This window comes from Desmodus rotundus, chromosome 12 (genome assembly GCF_022682495.2).
Source record: "Desmodus rotundus isolate HL8 chromosome 12, HLdesRot8A.1, whole genome shotgun sequence".
NCBI lineage: Eukaryota > Metazoa > Chordata > Mammalia > Chiroptera > Phyllostomidae > Desmodus > Desmodus rotundus.
This window is the reverse complement of record NC_071398.1, coordinates 2,178,974-2,203,745: the sequence shown is the minus strand read 5'-3', so window position 1 is coordinate 2,203,745 and position 24,772 is coordinate 2,178,974. Positions and strand designations below refer to the sequence as shown.

The 24,772-nt window shown below is 49.7% G+C and overlaps 1 protein-coding gene across 3 annotated transcripts in view; it reads left to right on the top strand.

The window, feature by feature from the left end:
• The window catches only part of NETO2 (neuropilin and tolloid like 2), a 31,654-nt gene extending 10,646 nt beyond the window's left edge, over positions 1–21,008 (top strand). The window contains exons 3-9 of one of the 3 annotated variants that reach the window (XM_053916052.2): positions 1,817–1,957; positions 2,807–3,055; positions 8,079–8,102; positions 8,206–8,333; positions 10,253–10,481; positions 15,392–15,505; positions 16,594–21,008. In XM_053916052.2, the coding sequence (XP_053772027.1) occupies positions 1,817–1,957; positions 2,807–3,055; positions 8,079–8,102; positions 8,206–8,333; positions 10,253–10,481; positions 15,392–15,505; positions 16,594–17,204 (1,496 nt within the window). In that variant the 3' untranslated portion in view covers positions 17,205–21,008. Of the gene's footprint in view, positions 1–1,816; positions 1,958–2,806; positions 3,056–8,078; positions 8,124–8,205; positions 8,334–10,252; positions 10,482–15,391; positions 15,506–16,593 lie in introns of all 3 variants that reach the window. The other 2 variants (XM_053916051.2, XM_053916053.2) reach the window with 2 other exon arrangements.
• The last annotated feature ends 3,764 nt before the right edge of the window (positions 21,009–24,772 follow it).

The window sequence follows — 24,772 nt, the reverse complement described above, 5'->3', positions numbered from 1 at the left end:
ACTCTTGGCGTTTCCTGCCTGTTTCTCAACAAGGTGCTTCCTGCTACTGTATCACTTCAGGAGTAGCTAAAGGAAACGACTTCCCACGAGGTGGAAATGAGCGTGGAGCTCTCCCCCCCGCCCCCGCCGCCCCTCTCTGGGCACGCATCCCCTTCCCATGTGTACCCCGACTCCCCGCCGTCATGCCCTCATTCCGGTTACGGCCGAGCTCAGGACTCACTGCAGGACGCTCAGCCAGCATTTTCAACAGGAAAAGGTCGTCTGTCTGTGCAGGAAGTGCTTCCCTCCCCTTTCCCTTTCCTCTGCTGTTATCACGTGAGCGCCGCGGACAGCAGGCACCTGAGTGCATGTGGATGTGGTCCAGGGAAATGTCACCAGTAACCACAGGCAGCGGGCAGATCAGGCCAGCGCCCCAGTGGGCAGGCCTCTGCGCTAACCTCCCCGCTGGTGCTTCCATCCCTTCTCCTTAGGTCCCCTGTGTCCCTGCTCTTGTTTCGTGGGCATGCTCTCCTTTTGTCCAGGGACACTAAAGGAGAATTCTGTTTGGTGTGGCTGTCACTGTTTTTTGTGGTTGTTGTAATTTTTTTTCATGTAATCTTTGTTTCCTCAGTGTTGCTCTTTTTATATTTGTTTATTATCTGTTTTTCCTATTAGAGGCTTTCCTCAAATGTCTTGTGACTTTTGACTGTCTGCCCATGTGTACAAGACAAGCCCTAAAATCTACCACTGCCTGCCCTGGCCTGGTGGCTCAGTTGGTTAGAGCATCATCCCGATACGCCAAGGTTGGGGGTTTGATCCCCAGTCAGGGGACATATAGGAATCAACCAACGATACATGAATAAGCGAAACAACAAGTCCATCTCTTCCCCCCACCCCCAACCACTGGGGCCTGCTTACTGCAAACTGGCGAGTGACGTGACATCAGGGGCCCCGCCCCTTTGTGTCTCTGGGTCTTCTCCTTTGGGCTCACTGAGCCCCCAGAGAAGAGCTTCCCATCTCCTGCATGGAGCTGTGGGGGAGGCTAGGGGATTGGTCAGCGTGTCAGCGCTGACCTCACTGCCCTGTCCGCAGGCTGGCATTGCCACCCTCAGTCACACCTGGTGTCCTCCCTTCTGGTCACCCTGTTTTGTCCCCTCCCAAGAAATCATTTCTGGTGTGGCAAGAGAGCTACAAGTATCGGTGGTGTGGCCGGTGGGGGTGGGGGGGCCGTGTTAAAAGTCAGATTGATTCTAAATAGACTGTAACAAAACCACATGTCCTCAGAAAGCCCCACTTCTCTGCCATCCCCACACCCCGCCCCAGACACCTGGACTGGGGGCTGCTGCTACTGCTTGTCACAGCTCACTGTTACTCAGAGGCTGATACCCTAAAAAAAAAAACTTTTATCGTTGGAGCTGACTTTGAGGAAGGAGCGGAGCTAAATGCACTCGTCCGGTCTACAACCTTTAACACCCCCTCGGAAGCTTTGAATCTGATTTGACTTTGTGTTAAACTGAACTCCTGGGATCCTTTTAATTGCATGTCGGACCTGAGTTTTATCGTTTCACTGGCTTATCAGCAGCTTCTCTCCCGTGGTTGGGCCTTTTCGGGGTCTGAGGGCTTCTCTCCCAGCGGTCCCCACGCAGAGGCTGCACAGGCTCGCGCCTATCTCTTCTTCAGGGACCCCCTGCAGGGTGCGAACGTGTGTGTGCGTGTGTCTATGTGTGTGTCTGTGTGTGTAAGCCACAGAGTGGGCGGTCGTTCGGGAAGTTCCGGGGTTAAGGGAGGAGGCCGTCCTCCTGTGCTGTGATTCTCCAATCTTCTCCTTTTCCCCAAGATGGACAGAACATCGGCATCAGGCACATTCCCGCCACCCAGTGTGGCATTTGGGTTCGAACCAGCAATGGAGGGCATTTCGCGTCCCCTAGTTACCCCGACTCCTACCCGCCGAACAAGGAGTGTGTCTATATTCTGGAAGGTGCGTGACCAATTTCTGTCTTTTCTTCAGTGACTTTTACTTCATTAAAAGACTAAAATGCACTGGTAAAACAACCCATTTAAACCAATTTGAACAAAATTGAGCATGTATTTGAATTGAACTCAAATAATTATAAATATTCCTGAATACTGAACACATTAACAAGATTATAGTTGAAGTAATGTAGGAATTTTGAATCTCTTGAGATATAATTTATCTAGATGTATCAGTGTATATGAGAAGTTTCTCTAATAAGAAACTTAAATTAACCGGCATCTCTTATTAGGCTTTTATGCAAATTCACGCCCATAGTTACATTAGTTCCTTTCATTTCTTCTGTTTTTCTGTGCATTGTACCTCAGGAACCAAGCATTAGCTTCTGGACTGTAATTTTTTTTAAGATTTTATTTATTTAATCTTAGAGAGGAAAGGGAGGGAGAAAGAGAGGGAGAGAAACTTCAGTGTGTGGTTGCCTCCTGTGCACCCCGCACCAGGGACCTGGCCCACAACCCAGGCATGTGCCCCGACCAGGAGACGAACCAGCGACCCTGTGGTTCACAGGCCAGCCCTCAATCCGCTGAGCCACACCAGCCAGGGCTGGGCTGTAATTTTAATCAGTTGAGTACATTGCACTAATTTCATAAATAGCATAGCCCCAGGGGAAAGATTGCTGTAGTTCCACCAGGTAGCATTATTCTTCATGTAAAATAAACATTTATTATGAATTTAATGTGTGACATCCTCGTTACGATGCTCGGCTAGGAAGCGGTCAAAGCAACAGCCTGTGGCTTTGACCTTGCTACTTCTTGCTGTGCGCGCTGCCCTGACTTGCTCACCCCTGTCTTCCAGCTGCTCCCCGCCAGAGGATAGAGCTGACCTTCGACGAGCACTTCTACATAGAGCCATCCTTCGAGTGTCGCTTCGACCACTTGGAGGTCCGAGACGGGCCCTTTGGCTTCTCCCCGCTCATTGACCGGTTCTGCGGTGTGAGGAGCCCGCCGCTGGTCAGATCGACTGGGAGGTTCATGTGGGTCAAGTTCAGTTCCGACGAAGAGCTCGAGGGCATGGGATTTCGTGCAAAATACTCCTTTATTCCAGGTGAGGAGATGTTCTGCCGCTGAGTAGGCTCCCTCTGCGCTTAGCACCCTAAGGCTGCAGGAGGGAGAGTTTGGTCACGTTAACCCTTGAACAGCAAAGCCTTGTGCGCCGAGGAAGCACACAAATCCCTAATGGAAACACGAAGACACGTTACTGCTGTGGCAAGGAGACAAAGTAACGTGGTGTGAGCAGTGTGCAATCCTTTTGCTTTCACGTGGGCTTTCATGCAAGAAATTTGTTAATTGAGAAAAACTAAAATATGCCTGAATGAAAAGAAAATGTCCACAATGTAACCACTGTGTACCAAACACCAGTGCTAGCAGTTGGGCGTGTATCCCTTCAGATGTTTTCCGTACCTCCTTACTTCCTTCGCTTTATGTACACACCGGTATATTACCTGTGGGGATTTTTGTTACTTTGTTGTTGCCTGAACAACATACTCAACTTTTTTTCTTGGACTCAAATGTATTATGGGACTTTGAAGTGTCACTTCATTACTTAGATTCTCAATGCCAAAAGTCTCGTATTTTCAAAAATTAAAATGTATCCGATAGACTTTATCTGATAGATTCTCCACACAAAACCTGCGTGTGGATGTTCGTAGCAGTTTTGCTCACATTGTTAAAACTGGGAAGTGACCAAGACGTCCTTCAGTAGAAAAGGTGAACTGTGGGCCATCCAGTAAGTGGGACATTATTCTGAGTTTGACCTCATTTTCCCAAACAGTTTTAGGTTTGCAGCAAAACTGAGCAGAAAGCACAGAGTCACCATCTACCACACACACACACACACACACACACACAGCTACCTCCCAAACCACTGCCCGCCAGGTGGCCCGTAAGTGACCATCGATGAGGGGCACTAACGCAGTGGGGGCCATGCTCGGCGGTAGGTGTCCTATGGGGTTCCATTAGCACACAGAGGGGCCTCGCACCCCGAAAATCTGCCATGCCCGCCTCTTCATCCCTCCGGCCCAGCCCCAGGCACCTGCTGATGTTCCCTGCCCTTTCCGGAAGGTCACAGAGCCGAATCACACCGTGTGTGGCCCTCTGTCACTTAGTAACATGCATGTACGGTTCCTCTGTATTTTCTCATGGCTCGAAGTGCATTTCTTTTTAACACTGAATGATGTCCCACCGCCTGGGTGGGCCGGTGCGCTTACCCATTCTGTTGTAGGGCATCTTGGTTGCTTCTGAGTTTTAACAATTACGAATAAACCTGCTATAAACATCCATGTTTGGGTTTTTGTATGGAGAAAGTTTTAACCAAGGAACACAAGTGCTGGGTCATATTAAAAACGGTTTTAACTTTTGTGTAAGTGGATGAGGTGTTTGGTAGCACAGTGTGGTGGATGCACTTAATTCCACTGAACTGCGCTCTTAAACATGGTTAACAGGGTAAATGTTATATATATATGTGTGTGTGTATATATATATATACACACACATATATATATATTTATATAACGTTATATATATATATATATTTTTTTTACTATAGTAAAGACAAATTTTTAAAAATCACAAACAGGTGCCTTAAAGAACTTAATTTGAAAATGTAGGTAGGACCTCCATGCGCCAACTTGCCACAATGAAAAATTGCTAGTCTGAACTGTCTCAGAATTTTTAATGAAACCACAGAACCTATTTGAGCGATTTGCACACTTAGCATATGGCAGATATTTTTAAGACTTTCTCCCTCCCTCCCTTCCTTTCACCCTCGCTCGAGGACGAGGGTGTGCTTGTTGATTTTAGAGCGAGGGGGAAGGAGCGAGAGTGAGAAAAATCGACGCGAGAGAGAAACGTGGATTGCTTGCCTCTCACATGCGCCCCAGCTGGAGACCAAACCTGCAACCCAGGTATGTGTCCTGACAGGGAATTGAACCCACGACCTTTCGGTTCACAGGATGACACTGCAGCCAACTGAGCCACACCAGCCAGGAAAAACCTATTTTGATACATAGTTTATTGTGTGTAACTGGGTGCTGGACTCTTGTTAAAGCTGCTTATCCTTTACCACGGTTATGACATTACATATTGAAAAGAGTAGGCGGGAGGTTTGGGGCTTCGTCGAGTTGCGTCTCAGAGAGCGTTCTCTGACTTAGTGAACCCAGCCCCGCGGAAGGGGCCGAGACACCCCAGCTCTTCTGCAGACAAACGTCAAAGAGAAATTTAAATTTTCAGCAGCACTGGAATAGAGGTCATAGAGGCTATCTGGCAAACAAACCAGAGCTTCTTCCTGGGTGGGCAGCAGTTCTAGGGCATTGTCTTCATCGCATTAACACTTCCAGAATTAGCCAGTTACACACACACACACACACACACACACACACACACGAGGTCTGTCCAGAGAAATCACAACCATCGTTAATATAACGAGAACGGTGTGCAACCTGCCAGCCAAGGAGAGTGGACGTGTGTGTGTGTGTGTGTGTGTGTGTGTGTGTGTGTGTGTGTGTGTTTGTGAACAATGAGGACTTCACTGTACCAGTCAGTGGGGGTGGTCGGCACCCCTGAGTGAGCCTGTGTGCTGTGTGGCTGTTGCATTCAGATGACTGAGTGAGTAGAGCAGTGAATCTGCATCAAATGCTGTGTTAAGCTTGAACATTCCTCCATGGAAACGATTCGGATGAGTCAGAAGGCTGCAGCTGTGAGCAGCTAGAGATTTGCAGCTTCATCACGACGACATGCCTGCTCATGCATCACGTCTCCTGCAGTGTTTTGGTGAAACATCAAATCACCTAGGGGTCTCAGCACCCCCTACAGCCTAGACTTGGCTCCTTGCAACTTCTGACTTTTTGCAAAATTAAAATCACCTTTGAAAGGGAAGAGATTTCAGACCATTGATGAGATTCAGGAAAATACAATGAGGCAGCTGATGGTGACTGGGAGAACTGTGTGAGGTCTCAAGGTGCCTAGTTTGAAGGAAACTGAGGTGTCATTGTCCTGTGTACAATGTTTCTTGTATCTTGTATCTTCTTCAGGAAATGTCTCTATGTTTCATAGTCCATGGCTGGTCGCCTTCTGGACAGGACTCAACAGGAGGCGGCAATCCATGAGGAGCCCCTGTCTCAACAGACATCACTGGCAGCTTAGGAATTTCATTTTTTTAAAAAGAACACTAATTTCTCATCATTGTCAATAGGCTTCTTCCAGATTTGCCAGTTCCTAGACAAAATATATCTTATGAATATGATTTTAACTAGACAGCCATAATTTAGCTAGTTACGCATTGCCTGTTTATTGTGCCGTGGTGTTTTTTTCTCTTAGTGGTAAAATGATGGAATCCTCACCCACATGGCAGAGTGAGAAAAACTGTGCGGAGAATTGGAATGGAGCCCCAGCTTTGCCGTTAATTTGACCTGAGAAAACCCTAATCTCTCTGATTCCATTTCACGCTCATTTGTAAACTGGAATATTACCTAATGCTCCTGACATTGCTCTCATTAGCGCGATATTAAACATGATGTATGTCAAGCCTTGGAACACTGTGAAATGCAAATGTAAGGTAATACATTCCAGAAACCCTAAGCACTTTATTCTAATTTGGTTATATTTTAACCGTGAGCCACAGAAGGTTGCTCTGGTGACGTATACGTACAACTCATAGAGGGAAAGAGCTGCTTTTCTTCAAAGTAAGAATCCGTACATAAAGTGGCCTGATTTTGTTTAATATTTTCAAACATTATTCAAATAATTGAAGGCATTGTTTCTGATGTGTATTTGCAGAGATGTGATTCATGTGCAAGATTCCATGACATGCGTTTTTCACACTCAAGTATCACTTCAGTCAGTTGGATTTCATTCATAAAAATCTAAGTGACACCCTGGCCGTGTGGCTCGGTTGGGTGAGTGTCGTCCCGTGCACGGAAAGATTGTGGGCTCAATTCCCCCCATGGCTAGGTTGTGGGTTCAGTCCCCAGTGGGGGCACATCCAGGAGGCAACCAATTGATGTTTCTGTCTCCCTTTCTCCCCGAAATCAATAAATGTATCGTCAGGTAAGGATTAAAAATAAAACCAAACTCTGACAATTTAATTGAATCAGTTACTTTAACAGAAGCTGGTGTTCTCAGTCTCCTGTGAATGGCTCCACAAGGCAGCATGTCCCGCATACCACCTGGTCGTCTTTCTTCCCCTGCTGTTAGGAAACAACAGAACATAAAATGTATCGTTTTAACGCTTCGTGAGCATACGAGTCATTGGCATTAAGTACATTCACAGTGTTGGGTCACGATCACGACTGCTGGTGATGTGCAGAACTTGTTGGTCATCCCAAGCTGGAATTCTGCCCCCATGGAACACTGGTCCCCATTCCCCATCCCTCCAGCCCCTGGGACTTGCTGTCTCTGAGCTGGACCAGTCTAGGTATTTCCTATGAGTGGAGTCACACAATGTCCGTCCTTTAGCGTCTGGTTTATGTCACTGAGCAGTGTTTCAAGGTTTGTGCACGTTGGGGTGTGTGTTAGAATTGCATTCCTTTTTAAGGCTGAATAATGCTCCATCGTATTGTATGGACCACACTTTATCTGTTCCTCTGTTCGTCAGTGGGCTACGTACTGCCATTGACGGAGTAGGGGGTTTTCAGGAAGCAAAAATAAGTTGTTAATTCAGGATGGGATCGAAAATATATACATTATCACTTAAAAACATTGACTCTGCCCTGGCCGGTGTGGCTCAGTTGGTTGGACTGCCGTTCCACGAAGCAAAAGGTCACCAGTTTGATTCCCAGTCAGGGCACATGCCTGGGTTGCAGGCTCAGTCCCCAGCCGGGTCGTGTTTAAGAGGCGACCTTCCCTCCCTTCCCCTGTCTCTAAAAATAAATAAATAACATCTTTAAAACCACATCCATCCTATCAGTGAGCGTCTGGAGATGCTCCTCGACAGCCAGTGCTCTCCATCCTGTAAGCAGGAAGCTCTTCCTCGCGTTGTCACCGCATGTAACCTAAGACGTCGAACCTTAAAGTGACCACAGCGTGTCTCCAAATGCCGATGACTTTCTGCTTCTTTTCTGCTTTTTTTCCAGATCCTGACTTCACTTACCTAGGAGGTATTTTAAACCCCATCCCAGGTTTAGTATATTACCTCTTTTTCCTCTCGCCATGTTTGACCGGCCTTCTTCCCCCTTGACCGGGTCCGTCTGCTCCTTCCAGATTGCCAGTTCGAGCTCTCGGGGGCCGACGGGATCGTGCGTTCCAGTCAGGTGGAGCAGGAGGACAAGACGAAGCCCGGCCAGGCGGTGGACTGCATCTGGACCATCCGGGCCACCCCGAAAGCCAAGGTGCGGCCGGGTGTCGGGTCGCTTCCGAGGGGACCAGGAGACGAGATGTGCATGATGCGCTTATTTTGCTTTATGCCGACACTTATTGATTATATAAACCATCTTACAACTTTTTAAAATTTATTTTGTCACACAATTAGGGACCTCTTAAGATCTCAGCATTGTTACTATTAGAGAAGCCACAGTGGAAATTTCAGGTGTACCACATGTGCGTTAAGGTTCTTCTTTTAAGAATTTTAAGGTCTTAAACAGGTGTGGGCTTCTAGTTGAAGCACGCCGGTGTGGGTCAGGGTGGTCACGGGTGCATGTGAAACGTTTTGTGAGGAGAAGAAATATCGGTCACAAGAAGTTAGAGCGTCTTGTCAGGGGTCTCAGAACCCACATACCGGCGCGTCACCTGGGTTCCGAGTCCTCGCTCTGCTCGTCTATGGCCCCCGCTAGCCCGTGCGCCCCCCTCTAGTCTGCTCCTCCAGCTCCTCTCTGCAGAACTTCCCCTGGAGGGCACGCAGGGATGGGGCTTCTAAGAAACCGACAGATGGAGACGGGTTGCTAACTACTTCTGTTTTTTGCTTTGAATGTATACTTGTAGGAAGTTAACAGAGTTAAAATTATATTTAATATGCATATGTGTAAAAACAGAAAAGAGAGGGTAAAGAGGGGGAGCACACCTTTTAGAAATTATGAAAACCCAATTTACAGTCAGGCTAAGAGGATGGAGTAGAAAACTAAAAATCCACCTTTTAGTTTTGCACCGGGCAACGTCGGGTCAATGTAACAGATTTTGTTTCGAAGCATCGATCATCTGCCCCCACAAGACACAATTCATAGGGAACAGAAATGAAGGGAGAGGACTAGAACCTCCAGTGGTAAACTGGCAGCCGCAATTGCGGGCACAAATGCCCACTGCCGTGTTAGTGACTGATGACTTGGGCGGACCCGGTCGGGGCAGGAGCCTGCTGTTGACGGCCACACGGAGACAAGTGTAACAAGGCCCGGGGTTCAGATGACCTCCGTGACCAACACCCCGCACGTAAACCTGGAACCCGCAAAGGGACGTGGCTGCCGCCAATGTCTGATTGGAACAATCCTTCCACTAACACCAGCTGATAACAGGGAAGCTTATCTTCCTGGGCTCAGTCTCTGGGGGGAGGGACCCTGGGGTCTCCCCTACACCTGTGGACCTCAAACCCTGTCTTTATTCACAGTTTGAGGTAGGAATTTACATGTTCAACCCAGGAGTCACTGAGCCCCGAAACGAACAAAATAGAACGGGGCTCATGGAACCTTTGAGGCCAAGAATAAAAACAAAGTGACTCACCGTGGAGGCCACAGGGTCGCTGTGGGTAGAGCCCCACCGAGCCTGGCTCACAGCCGGAGCGGGAGCACATGCCGGGGGCAACCCACCACCGCTCGAGCAGAGGCGACACGCCGGAAGTGTGCCGGACCCTAAACACCCTCCAGGAAGGGACCCAAGGGGTTAGCAAGGTCAATGGCCAGGGGCGCTCGTAAAAGAACCAACTGTAAAAAATTAAATAAACAAATAAAAATAAAATAAAAATAACCAGCTAGAACTCCTGCAAGTGAACAGTGTAGCTACTGAAAGGGAGACAGAGAGAATCACCCAGCGTGCGTGCTGGGGGCGAGGGAGGTCGAAAAGGAGGCCATAGCGAACGTTCTTTTTTCCCAATCTGTCCATACCGTGCGAGTGCATGTATAAGGCAAACACGTGCCACAGTTGTGCCTCATGGAGCAAAAGTCTCCTCTCCTTGCAGACAGACTGTGGGTTCCTGAGTGCTTGGTTCTGGGCAGCCTCTTCCCCACAGTTCTCCCGCCAGCCATCATAACACAACTCCATCTACCGTGTGGACCGCACGGCGGAACCGGAGAATTCAGTGTTGTTCTCTGTCTCGCTGCCGCAGATCTACCTGAGGTTCCTGGACTACCAGATGGAGCACTCCAATGAATGCAAGAGGAACTTCGTGGCCGTCTACGACGGAAGCAGTTCCATCGAAAACCTCAAGGCCAAGTTCTGCAGCACGGTGGCCAATGACGTCACGCTCAAAACCGGAGTGGGCGTGATCCGAATGTGGGCGGACGAGGGCAGCCGGCTCAGCAGGTTCCGGATGCTCTTCACCTCCTTCGTGGAGCGTAAGTCCGGGCAAACCCCCTCTCACGCTGCGCGCTCTCACGTCACTTGCCGGCGTTCAGATCCAGTTACTGAGCGTTTCCTTTGACAGAGCCTGCCAGTCACAGGGTGGGGTAGGAACAGAGTCCTCCCTCCTCTTCTTAAGACGCTGACTGCCGTGGGCAAAGCACCCACGTTCATGCAGAAATTGCTGCCCTGCCTTATCGTCAGGCCGTAGACGGTGGTAGAGAGCTAGGCAGGGAGAGAGCCTCCCCTCTCGCCTCACTGTCCCGCTCCCCATCCCCGCAGCCCCTCCTCCCCCCTGTAGCTTCCTGACATGTGCATATGTGCCCCTGTCCCCTTTTTTCTTCCATGAAGGGAAGCATGTTACACACCCCACAATGGATCCTGGAACGCACTCCACACTCATTCCGAGGGGTCCCCCTTCTTTTGGTGGGGGTGCAGAAATGCCCCATCTGTGTACTTACTCGGTCTGTCTCCTGTGTATGGGCACGAAGGTCATTCCCAATGCTTTGTGATTACAAGCTGAGCCACAAAGAATAATGCCATGCATATGTGTGTTTGTCTCCTCGGAGGTGTATCCCCAGGAGGATTCCTAGAAGTGGGGGCGCTGCCTGGCCAGGTGAATCATGTGTGGTTTAGTTAGGTATTGCCAAACACTGAGGTGGCATCTTCTCCCAACAGAAGGCTCTTTTCTCTGCTTTGAAGACCTGCCGTTTGCTGTAGCCACCTTTGTGCACTGTCTCAGGCAGATTCTTCTGGAGACTGTGCTGCCCGCCCTGGTGCTTTCGTGGCATGGAGATGGCCTCTGTCCTTGACACCCCCCCAGCCCCTCCGCAGGCTGCGAGCCTCTCTTCCGCAGCCTTACGTTGATTCAGCGCTGCACTAGCCTAAATCCGACGTCAGAAATTCTTTGATGTGTTTTAGTTAATATCAAAGTTAGATCAAAGGAGGATCAAAATATTCCGTAAATTTTCATGAAAGTTCCAGTTTGAAGATCTCCTTTCAATAAACCCATGTGAGAGCTTCAGACGTTTTACATGCTTCTCATGAATTCAGGCTGTGAAACTACCTCCCTTGCTCTTCTCTGAGCCGTTCACGGTTTGTGACCGTGAGGAACCCAGCCGCCAAAGCAGCCCGGTTTCAGGACAGGTTTATGTAAAGGGACTGGCCCTGCGCGGGAGGCCTGCTCGAGACCGGCCGTGGCAGGCTGCCACCGAGACTGAAATAGGAGAGAGAGGCTGCGGGACCGAAATAGAACAGCGACCAGGATGCGTTCACGTCTTCCCAAGCTCGGAACGGGAACACACGCCTCGCCCGCTCTTCAAGAACGGCGTGGTTTGAGGAAAAGGGTTTCTAGGACTAGAACCGTGGAAGCAGGAGAAGATATTTTTGTCAGAAAAAGGCCCTAATGTGATTGCCAGTGACACACAGCTGACAGGCACCCCCGAGGGCTTTGCCGAAGGACAGAGCTGCCTCCCAGCCTCCCTGCCTCACCTCATCAAGTGTGGGGCTGAAATGCCAGCCCCTCCTCTTTCCCAGGCAGGACCCGCAGGGAAGAAAGGGGACGGCAGGAGGCCTGGGAGTAGGGAGCAGCTCCTAACCGGGTAGCTTTGCTCCTGCCTTTGTTCCTCCGTGCACTTCTCCACTGAAGCCTGTCCCCAGCAGCCACGTCAATAACAGACACCTGGCCGACAGCTGGGCTTGCCCATCAGAAGTCCATAGCGCTTAATCCACTTGTAATGACAAATCTTAACTCGCAAGTCCGCCAAACAGAGTCGGATGGGGTCGCCGCGGCGACCGGGTTAATGAGCGTGGAGAGCCGTTGTAAAGAGCCCCATGGTAAAAGCTGGGTGTTCTCCACTTACTGCTCCATCCGTGGGGAAAACTGAGCAGAAAACCTGTCTTTTTTTTTTTTTTTTTTGTGCCACTTTTGAAGCTGCAAGAGCCACCCAGATGCAGCCACATGATGCATTGTGGGTAAACGTGAAGACTTAATGACAGTTTGACTCAAAAAATCAGAAGACCTAGAAGCCCCAGGGCTATTTATAACCTCCCTCCACGTGGCTTAAAAATAGCTTCTGTGTCCTGTGTCCCCATTTGTGAACTGGATAAGACAGGTGAAGTTAGAATTCAGCATGTACTCGGAGAGAGCGCATAACACACAGCCCGGCAGGAGGAAGGCCGGCTTGAATGGGGTTGGGAGGGTGATACTACGGGTGTAACCATTTGTAGTTTCAGTTGGAACATTTCACCTAAAATCTCATACGGTGTGTTTGAGTGGGGGGGTGGTGTGTTACAGAATGACATGCTTCTGATTTGGGAATAAGAAAGGGGCGTTATTTGTGCTGGACCCTGTAGCATCCTGGAGTGATACAGAAGCAAACAAACAAACAAACAAAAATCTCCAGGTTTCAGAAATGAGAAATTCAAACCGCTGTGTTCTCTAGCCAGCGATTTCCAACTTTTTCATCTCACGAGACGTAAAAACTAATCACTAAATTCTGCAGCACACCAGAAAATGTATTTTTGCCGATCCGACGAAAAAATAGGTGTAATTTTGATTCATTCGCACCAGATGGCTATAGTTGTGCCGGCTGTTGTTATTTTTTTACTTGATCCTCTAAGGGAATAGAGGTCGGTGCCCCTACCACATAGTCCAATATTGTGTGTGTTTTACAGATTCTTGCGGCACAAGAACTGGTTGAAAATCGCTGCCCTAGGCCTCTTGTCACATTTCAAAATGCTGCCGTGGCCAGGTAGCTCAGTCGCTAAGCGCATCATCCCGATATGCCAAGGTCGCAGGTTCAATCCCGGGTCAGGACACATACAAGAATTAACTAATGAATGTATAAATAAGTGGTACGGCAAATCGATGTTTCTCCCTCTGACTCACCCTTTCTCCTTTCCCCTCTCGCTCTAAAATCAATACATTAAAAAAAATGGTCAGGTGCACACATCTGTGTGATACGGTTTTGTGATCACACAGCACAGCTGAAGAGGGCACACTGGCTAATTTTGTACTTGAAATACCTCCCTCCGCCTTCATCGGCTCTCCTGTTCTCTGGTGAACGGTTTGACCTAACCTTATGATGCAACTCACCTGAACAGTCTAGGGGACGTGATGTGGACAGGTTACCCTCCTCGGAGTGGGTCTCTTGCTATGTCCTCTTTCTCATACTTAGATTGAGAACCGCGGTGTCAGCCCGATTGGGGTCATTCACAGTCTCACCCGATTGTGGCCCCAGGAGTCAGAGGTGGCCTGTAGTCCGCCCACTTGTTGGAAAGGCAGCCAAGGCCCCAGGCAGGTGGCTGCTCACACACAGACCCGTTTCTCGTAGTTGCGGGTCCATCCGTCATTCCACGGGCGGCCTCACAGCAGAATATTCCGTTCTTCCTGGATGAAACCGGGGTTTTCTGAAAACGTAGAACTTTTCAGGCAGGGACTGCGTTTTGCTTGATCGTATCCGTGGGAGTCAGTGGTTCGCTGATTTGGGGAGTTCCGCCGATTTGGGGAGTTCCGCCATACCTCCACGTGGGGTGGGGTGGGGGGAGTACACTCTCCCAGCTCTTGACTTCCGAGTTTTTGCTGAAGTCTCGGATTGACTCCCTCGCAGAGGTAAGCACACGCACCGTAGTCCAGTTTACACACGTTCACACGTACAAGGAGGGAGCTTCAGAGAGGAGGCTAGAGGGGGCAGGAACACGCAGGAGCCCCCGGCCACGTAGGAGAGCTGAGGGGACTCTTCACCAAGAGGATGACATCTGAGGTGACCCTGGAAGAGGAGTAGGAGGTCCCCACGAGGAGTAGGAAGGAGTCATTTCAGACCCAAAGAGCAGCTGACATAAATACGAGAGCACCTGGTACATAAATCATGTATCTTTATTTTTTCGTTGTCATTCTATTACAGTTGTCCCAAATTTTCCCCTTCGCCCTCCTCCGCCTATATCTTTTATTTTTTAAGTTGAAATTCCAGAGTCTTTAATTTTCCTTTTTTCTTATGCTAAAATCTATGCAGCATAAAATACACGGTTTTTAAGCGTGCAAGTGCCTGACACCGAGCACAGCCACCTGCTGTGCAGCCGTTGCCACCGTCCCCCCCAGCACATTCATCTCCCCGCAGCGCACCTCCGTGCCTGTCAAACGCCCCCTCCCCGTCCGCCTCTCACCGCGTTCCCAGCTGACCTCGACTCCGTGTCCTCCGGCTGCCTCGGATGAGTGGGACGAGACAGCGTGGATCCTTTGTGTGTGGCTTCTTCCACGTAGCGCGGTGCTGTCCGGGCTCATCCGCGTGGCAGCGCTTTGTGCTGAGTCCCACTCCATCATGTGTGTGCCCCACATTGTGGCCATGTGTCCGCCGTCCACAGACACTGGGCTGTTCCTGCCTTCGGCTGTTGGGATGGCGCCACTGTGACCACGGGGTTCAGGAAGCTCTTCCAGCCCCTGCTGTCAGTCTTCTGGGTGGAGCCCAAGAGGTGGAATTGCTGGATCATGTGGGAACCGCTGTGCCCTTTCTGAAGAACTGCCAGGCCGTTTCCCACGGCGGCCACACCATCTCACAGCCCCTCCCACAGGGCACGAGAGCTCCCGTGCCTCCATATCCTCACCAGCATTGTTCTTTAACAGCTTTAAAGACTGCCAGGCTATGTACTGTGGGAAATGTATCCGTATCGTCGTTACATTGACAGCGACCTTTTGGTAGCCAGGGTAAGTAAAAGTGTCCCTGCGTCATCGTCCGGGATCATTGGCCCCTGTCTCCCTGTGTGCACAGCACAGAGGGGACTCCGGGGAAGGCGAAGGCCCCTGCGTCAACGCAGCGACCCCACGACAGTGAGTGCAAAATGAGTCCGCGTGAGCGCGTCACCTGCGTGCTTTCCGGTCTCGGCAGCACGGTTTCCCCTCTCCCCGCAGCTCCCTGCACGGGCAGCACCTTCTTCTGCCACAGCAGCATGTGCATCAACAACTCCCTGGTCTGCAACGGCATCCAGAACTGTGCCTACCCCTGGGACGAGAGCCACTGCAGAGGTGAGGCCCGCCAGCTTGCAGAGCGGACGGCCCTCGGCCTTCCCCGGGAGAGGCGTCCGGGGTCCTGTCTGCCCCTGTGCCGAGGTTGCCGATTTGGCAGAAGTGGAGACCTGTGCATTAATGTTCCCTGAAATGGCTCATAGGCCTCTGGATGGGGTAAAAACAAAGAGAAATACTTCTTCTCAAACTCTGCTCTTAAGCTGTTCCAAAGTTCGTCATAATATTCTTGCCCTTATTCTCTTAGTCATTTGTCTTGTAGAGACACCATATCCTCAGAATTATTTAGAAAGGGGCCTCGAGTGTTACTATTTCTTAAATTATATGGAAACACTATTTAATAAAAACCAACGGGTGGATTCGGTCTTACAATATAAAGCAGGTGCATTGGAAGAACGGCTTGTTTTCAGTTCATAAAACTTCCTGCGCCTTCTTCCCACGGAGTATTCCGCGGGGAGAAATCAGGCTGTAGTGACCATTGAACGTCCGCACGCCCGCCGCCCGGTCGCTGTCTCAGGACTCAAGTTTATCTGCCTTGTACTCGGCCCGGGCTCAGTGACTATCTCACTGTGGAAAGTGAATGAGTCTGCTGTGGTTGTCTGAAGGACTGAGACGAAGTATTGCTGGGTGATCACCCCTTCAGAAACAGTGGCCCGGGGCAGCAGGCCCGCGAGGGCTAGTCTGGGCGTCCAGTCCTCCCGTGAGGTGGCCGTCCCTAGAAACACAGGACTGTCCTCAAACCTGCCCTAGAGCAGAAGGCCCAGCACGACAGAACAGGGGTGTGTGTTCCGGCATTTTCTGCGTGCTCGCGTTTCATTTGATTTGCACGTTGTATTCCAGTGTCTTCCGAGCGAAGAGCTGAGTCCTTTTCCGTTTTTGCCATCGCTCTTGCTAATGTGATGCTCGGTGAGCTTAAGCAGAAATCATAACATGGTTATTTTATGTTTTCATTCTAAAATCTACACGTAAATCGCATTGTCTGTGGTGTGTGTGACCCGCGCATTCTGCTCCATGGGAAGCGCCTCCCCCGTAGGAGCCGGGACCGCGTTCCTGAGTCGTAAAAGCCCCCGCGTTTCTTTCTCTCCCCGCAGAGAAGAAGCAGGCAGGCCTGTTCGAGCAGATCACGCGCACACATGGGACGATCATCGGCGTCACGTCGGGGGTCGTCCTGGTCCTTCTCATCGTGTCCATCCTAGTGCAGGTGAAGCAGCCCCGGAAGAAGGTCATGGCCTGCAAGAGCGCCTTCAACAAAACCGGGTTCCAGGAGGTGTTCGACCCGCCGCACTACGAGCTCTTCTCCCTGCGGGACAAGGAGCTGGCCGCCGACCTGGCCGACCTGGCGGAGGAGCTGGACGGCTACCACCAGCTGCGCCGCACGTCCTCCGCCTCGCGCTGCGTCCACGACCACCACTGCGGCACGCAGGCCCCCGGCACCGGCACGGGCACCGGCGGCGGGGGCGGCGGCAGGGCGAGCAGGACCAACCTGGCGGCCGTGGAGCTGCCTTTCCGAAACGACTTCGCTCCGCCGCAGCCCATGAAGACGTTCAACAGCACCTTCAAGAAGAGCAGCTACTCGTTCAAGCAGGCGCACGAGTGCCCGGAGCAGGCGCTGGAGGACCGCGTGATGGAGGAGATCCCCTGCGAGATTTACGTGCGGGGCCGAGAGGACGCCGCGCAGGCGTCCATCTCCATCGACTTTTAGCCTCCCCAAGGGCGTGCGGGTGCCCTTGGAGCGCCCCCCACATGGCGCGGGGAGCCCTGCTCTGCTGTCGGCAGCTGCGAGGACTTTCCTTCCCAGCCCCCTGCTGCAGCGGTGACGTTTGTATTATCTCAGGCAGTCGAGGGACGCGTGGGGAGCGAACCAAGGAACGTGCTCAGCTCAGTGAGAACCACTGGCCTTCTGTTGCTAGGTGTCCTGTAAAGCGCGGCAGCAGCCAGGTGGCATCTGAGGGTCCAGAGACAGGAACCAGCTCTTTTCTTTTTAAGATTTTATCTTACTTTTAGAGAGGGGAAGGGAAGAAGAAAAGAGAGAGAGAGAAACATCAATGTGTGGTTGCCTCTCAGGTGCCCCCTGCTGGGGACCTGGCCTGCAACCCAGGCATGTGCCCTGACTGGGAGTCGAACCACTGACCCTTTGGTTCCCAGGTCGGCACTCAATCCACTGAGCCACACCAGCCGGGGCAGGAACCTGCTCTTGATGGACAGGGCTTGGTCCATATTGTGATGATAAGTTTAAAGATAAGATTTTTCTCTACGTTCCTTTTATTTTTTTTCTTTCAATTCCATGGGTTGCGTAAGCCAGAGATTTTGCTGTTTCACTTTCTTACGTCAGTATATGTGGTGTAAGGGTCGCACGCGTTTCACATGGGCGTTTGTTCTAGACTTGGTGGAACACGCTTGTTACCATGGTGAGCCCAGTGAAGACCCAGAGCTGAGCCGCCCCCATCTGTTTCTCCCTAATTTCTAGATTGTTCCCTTCTAATTACTGGACCCTTAGTCTTTATTTTCTGTAAGAAGCAGATGATATGATGTGATTTATGGCCTTGAAGTCTATATTTTGTCTTAGTTATAGTACAGAATTTCACAGTTCTGGGATGTATGTACCATTGCCAATTATGACTCAAAAGTTGAAAAAAATGAAAACTTCTAGAAATCCTTTGAAATTTCCCAAATTTGGTCACATTCAGTGGTAGCCCATCCATTCCTGTCAGCAAAGTCACACTTAGTTCACTTTTGGAGAGGCTGGTGATTCTGTTTATTTCCAGCGGTTCTCATCAGCAGACATGTTTCCCGTTATTTTTATGAAAAGATTACTTAGCTCCCTTTGTATTCGTCTATTTTGTAGCATACGGTACCCCAGGTTGTCTGGAAGGGAAACTCCCACAAAACTGTAGAAGCCTTTACATCACCTCTTACTTGGGACAATACATTTCTCTAGGTCTTACCAAGAATAACAGTTTCCACTTTTTTTTTTAAATGTACCTTTGACCTTCTGCTTTTTTTAATGGTATAGAAACAATAATTTATAAACGTGATGCAAAAATTCATTGTGCTTTTTCAGACTTTTGATATCATTTGATACTGGACAAACTTGATGAAATCAAGATTCCCAGGCTGCGTGGCAGATTTCTTGCGGTGTTCCCAATAGCAGCTCGGTGTACAGATCGGCTCTGAGGAGAGCGGACCCTGTAATTTATTGTAAAGACCTCGGTAATGTGCACATAAGCTCTTTGTGTCCTTTTGTTACTGCATTTGGTTTACGATACAAATTTTCACTGTGTGATATTTATTGTTCTACATCACTACACAAACCTATTTATACATTGTTACATGATCTTCAATCATGTTATTTATGGCACTGAGGTTTTGGATCTTAGATGTGGAAAGGAATCTGTTTATTGAATTATAACTAATTCAGACATGCCATTCAAGCAGGATACATTCTCACTTCCTATGTTTTTGTAGTAAATTCTCAATGAATTGAGAAATTGAAATTTCACTGGATTTTGTTAATTCTTTGAAATACCACGTCTGTGTTTTCTCAGATTAGTGGAAGCTGTGACCTTGAATGATACATATATAATACTCCTTCAAAATGAGTTTTATTATCAACGTTTTTACTTTTTAAAAAGTATATACTATCTGGAGGATAGGAGAATATGCACAGTGTATTTTCCTGATCCGAGGATTTTTTAGGTCAGCATAATTTCTCATTTCAAAGGTGCAGCTTGGGAAGGTGAGAGGACTTCCTGGATGTAGCATTCAATAGATTAATGACCCAGGGCCAGGTGAGGTCGCTCAGTTCTTTCAGTAGCTGTGTTGAGCAGGCCTTTTAATAGGTAACTTTTCAGCCAGTGTCGGGACAACACAGTAAATATTTAATGACAACTGATCTCCTTCACAATGCTGAAAGGGAAAGTAGCATATTCCTATGTAAAATATAATAATATCCATCATAAAAACAGCTGTTCTCCATCTTTAACATCGAAGTTAGAGTAGAAAATTATATAGTATGCTGAGCTACATTATCTATAGTCACTATAACTTTATTTTTGGAGTTTGTATCGTGCGTGAAACGGGCAGGAAGAGGCCTGTCCAGTACAGTCTTTCCAGAACACATTTTGCGTTACAACAGCACAACACAGCAGGTGAAGTTCAGACAACAAACTTGGCTCTGCGCTTCACGGCTGCTGGAACCGAGGAAACAGTTTCTGTTTTCCGTGATGGGAAACCCCAGCGCCTGCCGAGGCTGGTGTTCCCTTAATCTAAAGAAAGAGAGGGTCTTTAGCCAGCAGGTCGCTTCCTCGGAATTTAAACAAGATGCAAAACGCAGAGAGAGGCCCCATGGCACAGCCTACTTAGGCCAGGCAGCACAGGCAGGTCATAGCGCGGTCTCTCCCGCAGGGACAGAACTGAAGAAGAACCGGTGACCCACAGCTAAGCCAGCCTCGGACCGCCCTGTGGCGTGTGCCTGCGTTGACCTCGAGATGGACATTTGATCTCCGTTAGCTCTTAGCGTTCAGCAGTCCGCAGTAGGACAAGAACAGAACTCATAAATATTAGGCATGATTCCTAGCATAATGCTAATTGTTGTACATAGAGTCTTTTATCTTTGAGGTCAGTAAGAGAACTTTTCCAACTGTTTACTAAAGTAAAAGCCATACATTTTACTAGGGGGAGGTGGAAGTCAGCCATCCCGCGGGAGTTAGGGTACCCTCGCAGAGACCACGGGGCCCAGCATGGACACGCACAAGGACGTGCTGGTCTGGGGGACGCCTCCCACAGTCTTCCTTCTGTGACACAGTGGGTCCCGCACGTCCCAGGAAACCTGATGACACCCCCCCCCCCCCCGCCCCATGTCTAACGTGTTTAGGACCAAAGTGTGAGGTTCCTTTAGTGGAGGTCAAGGTCTGCTTCTGAACCGTCTTCCAGATCCACCGATGTCCTCCCTCGCTTCAGGAGCCTGTCGCCGGCGGGGGAGCTGGGACAGCAAAGGCCCGGTGTGGCTCGGGGAATGCTCCTCGGTCCCAGGAAGGACATGCTCTCGCCGAAAGGCGTCTGCCGCGTCGTTCCTATCACATTATTTCAAGCATTGAAAAGAATGTGTCTTGGATCCGACTCATCAGACTGGTTAGAGGGACTCTTAGAGTTTTGGGTTTTTTAAGGTCCAAGAAAGAGGATCTGGTCCCACTTCACTGCTGAGGAGGCTGACGCCGGAGAAGAGAAGGGGGCACCACGTCTCAGAATAAGCCCCCTTGCGTTCCGCCGTCTCCCTGCTCTACGTTTTTAAAGTCAAGCAGTTTTAAACAGTGGCCGCGATGGTCCGTGTAAGCTTGTCATTCTGACTCAAAGTGTAATTTATCTTGTAACCGTTTTTTATCAGAGCATCGTGTTTCCCTTTTTTCTCTTTACCTGCGGAGACTGTGTCATTCTACGATGTGTGTAGCCAGGATTTCTTGGCACCTGCAAACGCGGCAAGACAATTACTGTGAATTCTTAATAAAACAATGTTTGTTAACAATTACAGACTTGACTGGAGCGTCAGTGGTTTGCTTTTGTGATCTTTTTTAAACTTAAAGGGAACAATGTATCCTCTGGAAATTAAACATTTGTGTGCTGTGTGTCTTGAGTTTGGAGAATGATTTGAGTTTGGGGCCATTAGTAAGTGGTTATCTCTTTCAGCTCCCAGCATAGTCAGTTGTCCGTGTTTTATATGCCTCTGCTAATAACAAATACAAAATGCTGAATTTGCCTTTCCTTGGTAACTTTTTGATGTATTTCCGTGATTGGTTTAAGGACAACAAAAGCCTAGACACTAAATGACTGGGGTGCGTGTTCAGTATGGACTGCCTTGAGTAAGTTTTTTTAAATAATGTATATTTCTTTTAAAGATGAACTTCCAGACCATATGCGAATTCTCATACGCTAATCTGGGATCTGACACTTCGCAGGAAAGAATTTTCCTCTGAACCTGAAATAAGAGCTCATGCTTTGATCATCTTGCTGGCCTCAGTTTCCAAAGTCTTGAGAAGTGGCCAAGGATCTTCACTTCCTTCGAAGGGCCAAGTTGGCATTTCCCATCTAGAAGCTTCCAAAGTAAAATAATTGTAGTTCTGAGATGTGTGTGTGTATGTGTGTGTGTATAGTTTTTTTTTTTTTAAGCAGCCTCAGGCTATTGCACTGAAAGCCATTTGAAGTTTTCAAATCTTCAAGTGAGGATGAACTTTTTAAAAAATGAGTCAGTCTTTGGTTTCCTGCAGGATGCAGTCTACCGCGGCGACTCGCTGAAGCGGGGTCCCGGAGTGGGTGGCTGTCACAGCACGCTGTCCTCGTGAGCTGCAGAGGTCATCGGTCACATGGCTCGGGACGGATGAGTGGCCCCCATCAAAGGTGTCCACTGAGGAGCAAGCAGAGAGAGGCCAGAGCTCCTGGGTTTTGCAATCACCCAGACACAGGCCGCAGGGCAAAGGAAGAAGAAAGAAAAAGGCAGTCGGCGCAGGTGTGTCCCCGCAAAGAGTGATGGAGCAATTTCCCTTTGTGTTCTTTAGGATCCAGAAACAGCCTTTACCCAAGAGTGCGCTCGCTGTCCAGGCGTTGTCAGGCTCTCCAAGGCACCGCAGGCCGCTGAGCCGGCACATGCTTTATTGAAGCATTTCTGGGGCTGCTGATGGCTAGAAGGACTTGGCCTCACTAGTCTCAGTATTCAGCCAAGCTTTTCAAATCTGGTTCCCTTCTTCCATTCCTGGCTTGGTGCTACTGTATTAAGTGATTTATCACAGAAGTATTCACACATTTTGAACCAAAAAATAGCCGTGTGAATCACGGGGAGGAGGGAGTTCTTTCCATATGCAGGAGTTACTTTTCACTCTGTTATGGGTCACACACGACGTGGTTCTGGAAACCTGCACAGGGAACATCGCGAGCTTGCTGCGAGGGGCTCGGACACTTAGCCTCCGCCCTTCACATTGAGTCGTGGGGCAGCTCAGTGCCCCAGTCGTTAATTCTTCATAGATATAAAGAGAATAGCCCTGGCAGGGCAGCTCAGCTGGAGTGTCATCCCATACGCCAAGAGGTTGCAGGTTCGATCCCCAGTCAGGCACCTACAGGAGGCAACCAATAGATGGTTCTCTCTCACATTGATGTTTCTCTCTTTCTCTAAAATCAAGAAGAAGAAGAAGAAAGCTTGTTAGGAGGCTCCTGAGATGGCTCCCAGTCATCGCTGCCTTCCGGTATTCACGACCTTGTGTTAGCTCCTTCCCCTCACTGTGAGCTGGACCAAGTGACCTGCCTCTAATGAATAGAATACGGCCAAAGGGACATGTTGCTTCTGAGATTAGCTGACAAGAGACCCGGCCTCTGCTTTGCCTGCCCACTGGTACCCATGCTTTCCTGCTCTGAGATGCTCTATGGAGAGGCCCAAGTGACAGAGGGGACTTCCAGCCAACAGGTCCTGTGACGCGGAGACCGTCAACCCAACTGCATGTGAAGAGCAATTTGCCAGCTCTTCACATGTGAGGGGTGTGGAGTGGGGTCCTCCTCCAACTGGGGCCCCGAGGTGACCTCAGACAACACGGGGATTGCAGCTTGTGCGAGCCAGCAGGCCACTCCCAGACTACCCACGCAGAAACCCAAAATAATAGGTGGTGTTTAAGCTGCTAAGTTTGGGGGTAATTTGTTATGTGGCCATGGATAACCAATACACAGCCGGAGAAGGACAAGCGGATATCTCATTCCACCCCTGGAGTGAAAGCAGCTGACGGAGACCTAACATCACGATGCTTTCTGTTTGCAGAAATGCTACCCAAGCAGCGGGCGCGTCACCTTCGATCCAGCAGCAAGGACGACGAGAGCTGGTCCTCCCCCTCCTCCCGTGAGTGCCTGGCAGCTGTTCTGGCCTCCCGGGCTCGAATAAAAATATCTACATCCATTCTCTCAAGCATGGCAGAAGACATGGAAATTTGATTCTGCATTTGATGTAAATTAGACCACAATTAAATCCTAACTCCTGAACTCCTTTCACATCACCCATCAAGTCTCCTCTGAGTAAAATGAAATGATCTCAACGTGAATGAAGGTCAGAATTCTATCGGTTTCTCCACGGCTTTGCCCTGATTCTGCCAACATCGCTCCCATTTCTCAGCCCTCGGTCTCCCGGGCTGTGGAGCTGCTTACAACTGCATTGGTTCTCCACGTGGAAGGGCAATGCTGGGGCCACTGAGGCAGACATGTGGAGGGGACTGTCCCCGAGAAAAGAAACAAGCCATTCGTGAGAAGTGTTGCTGAGAGATGACAGAGATTTTCTGCTGTGATAAAAAAAAAAAAAAGAAAAGAAAAAGAAAATTTCCAGGAAGATGATGCTCTTTTTGGTTTGGCTTGGCTTCAGTCAAAATGATCAGAACCCAACTCAGGAAAGTCGGTCTTGCTGCAGTTGCTTTCAACAGCTGGCTGAGAGTCGCAGCTACCTGCTCGAGAGACAAAAGTGCCCCTTCCTTGGACTCTGTATAATTCGTTGTTCCTTCAAAGCTGCTGGTGCCGACCCCCCGTCCGGCCCTGGGCGTTGTCATGGCATTCTCAGTCCTTCTCTAACTTCAGGCCAGCAGGCCTCAGCCTCTAGAGACCGGATGCTGCTTCAGGAGCTCCGCCTTGCACCCTCATCTCTGCAGGACGGGCCCCCAGTACATGTCCCATCCCCGATCCTGCCTTGTTTGACGGCCACATGGCTCTTCACTTTCTTGTGCGGGACTGAGGGTGTGCCCGCCTCCCCACCGGGGGCTCATGGAGACCCCCCCCCATCACTCTGAAACGGCAACACCCACCCACCACGGTCCCAAACCTTCCCTGTCCTGCCGTCCTGCCTCCTTTCTGCAGGGTCCGTGCCGTGCTTTCCCTTCACCCCCAAATGCTCACAGATTTTTTTAAGCAGACACTACAACACCAAACCGAGTTTCTGAAGAAACTGCCAAGTTTGTCAATAAAAACCAGCGGACTTCCCTGAACGGTGCAGCTCAGTAGTAGGCAGAGGGCACGCAGAGAGACAACCTTGCTCCAAAGCCATGTCCCCGAGGCTGTGCCTGGGGGCGCTGTTTCCTTTCTTTTTTCCTTTAATTGAATTTATTGGGGCAACATGGTTAATAAAATGACATAAGCTTCAGGTATTCGGTTCTATGGCACACCGTCTGTACCAGGGACGCTCTTGCCAGCAGGCGCCCTCGCCTCATAACCCTGGAGGAACAGTTGGCATCTCTTCAGTAAGTCGGGCAGCATGGAAGG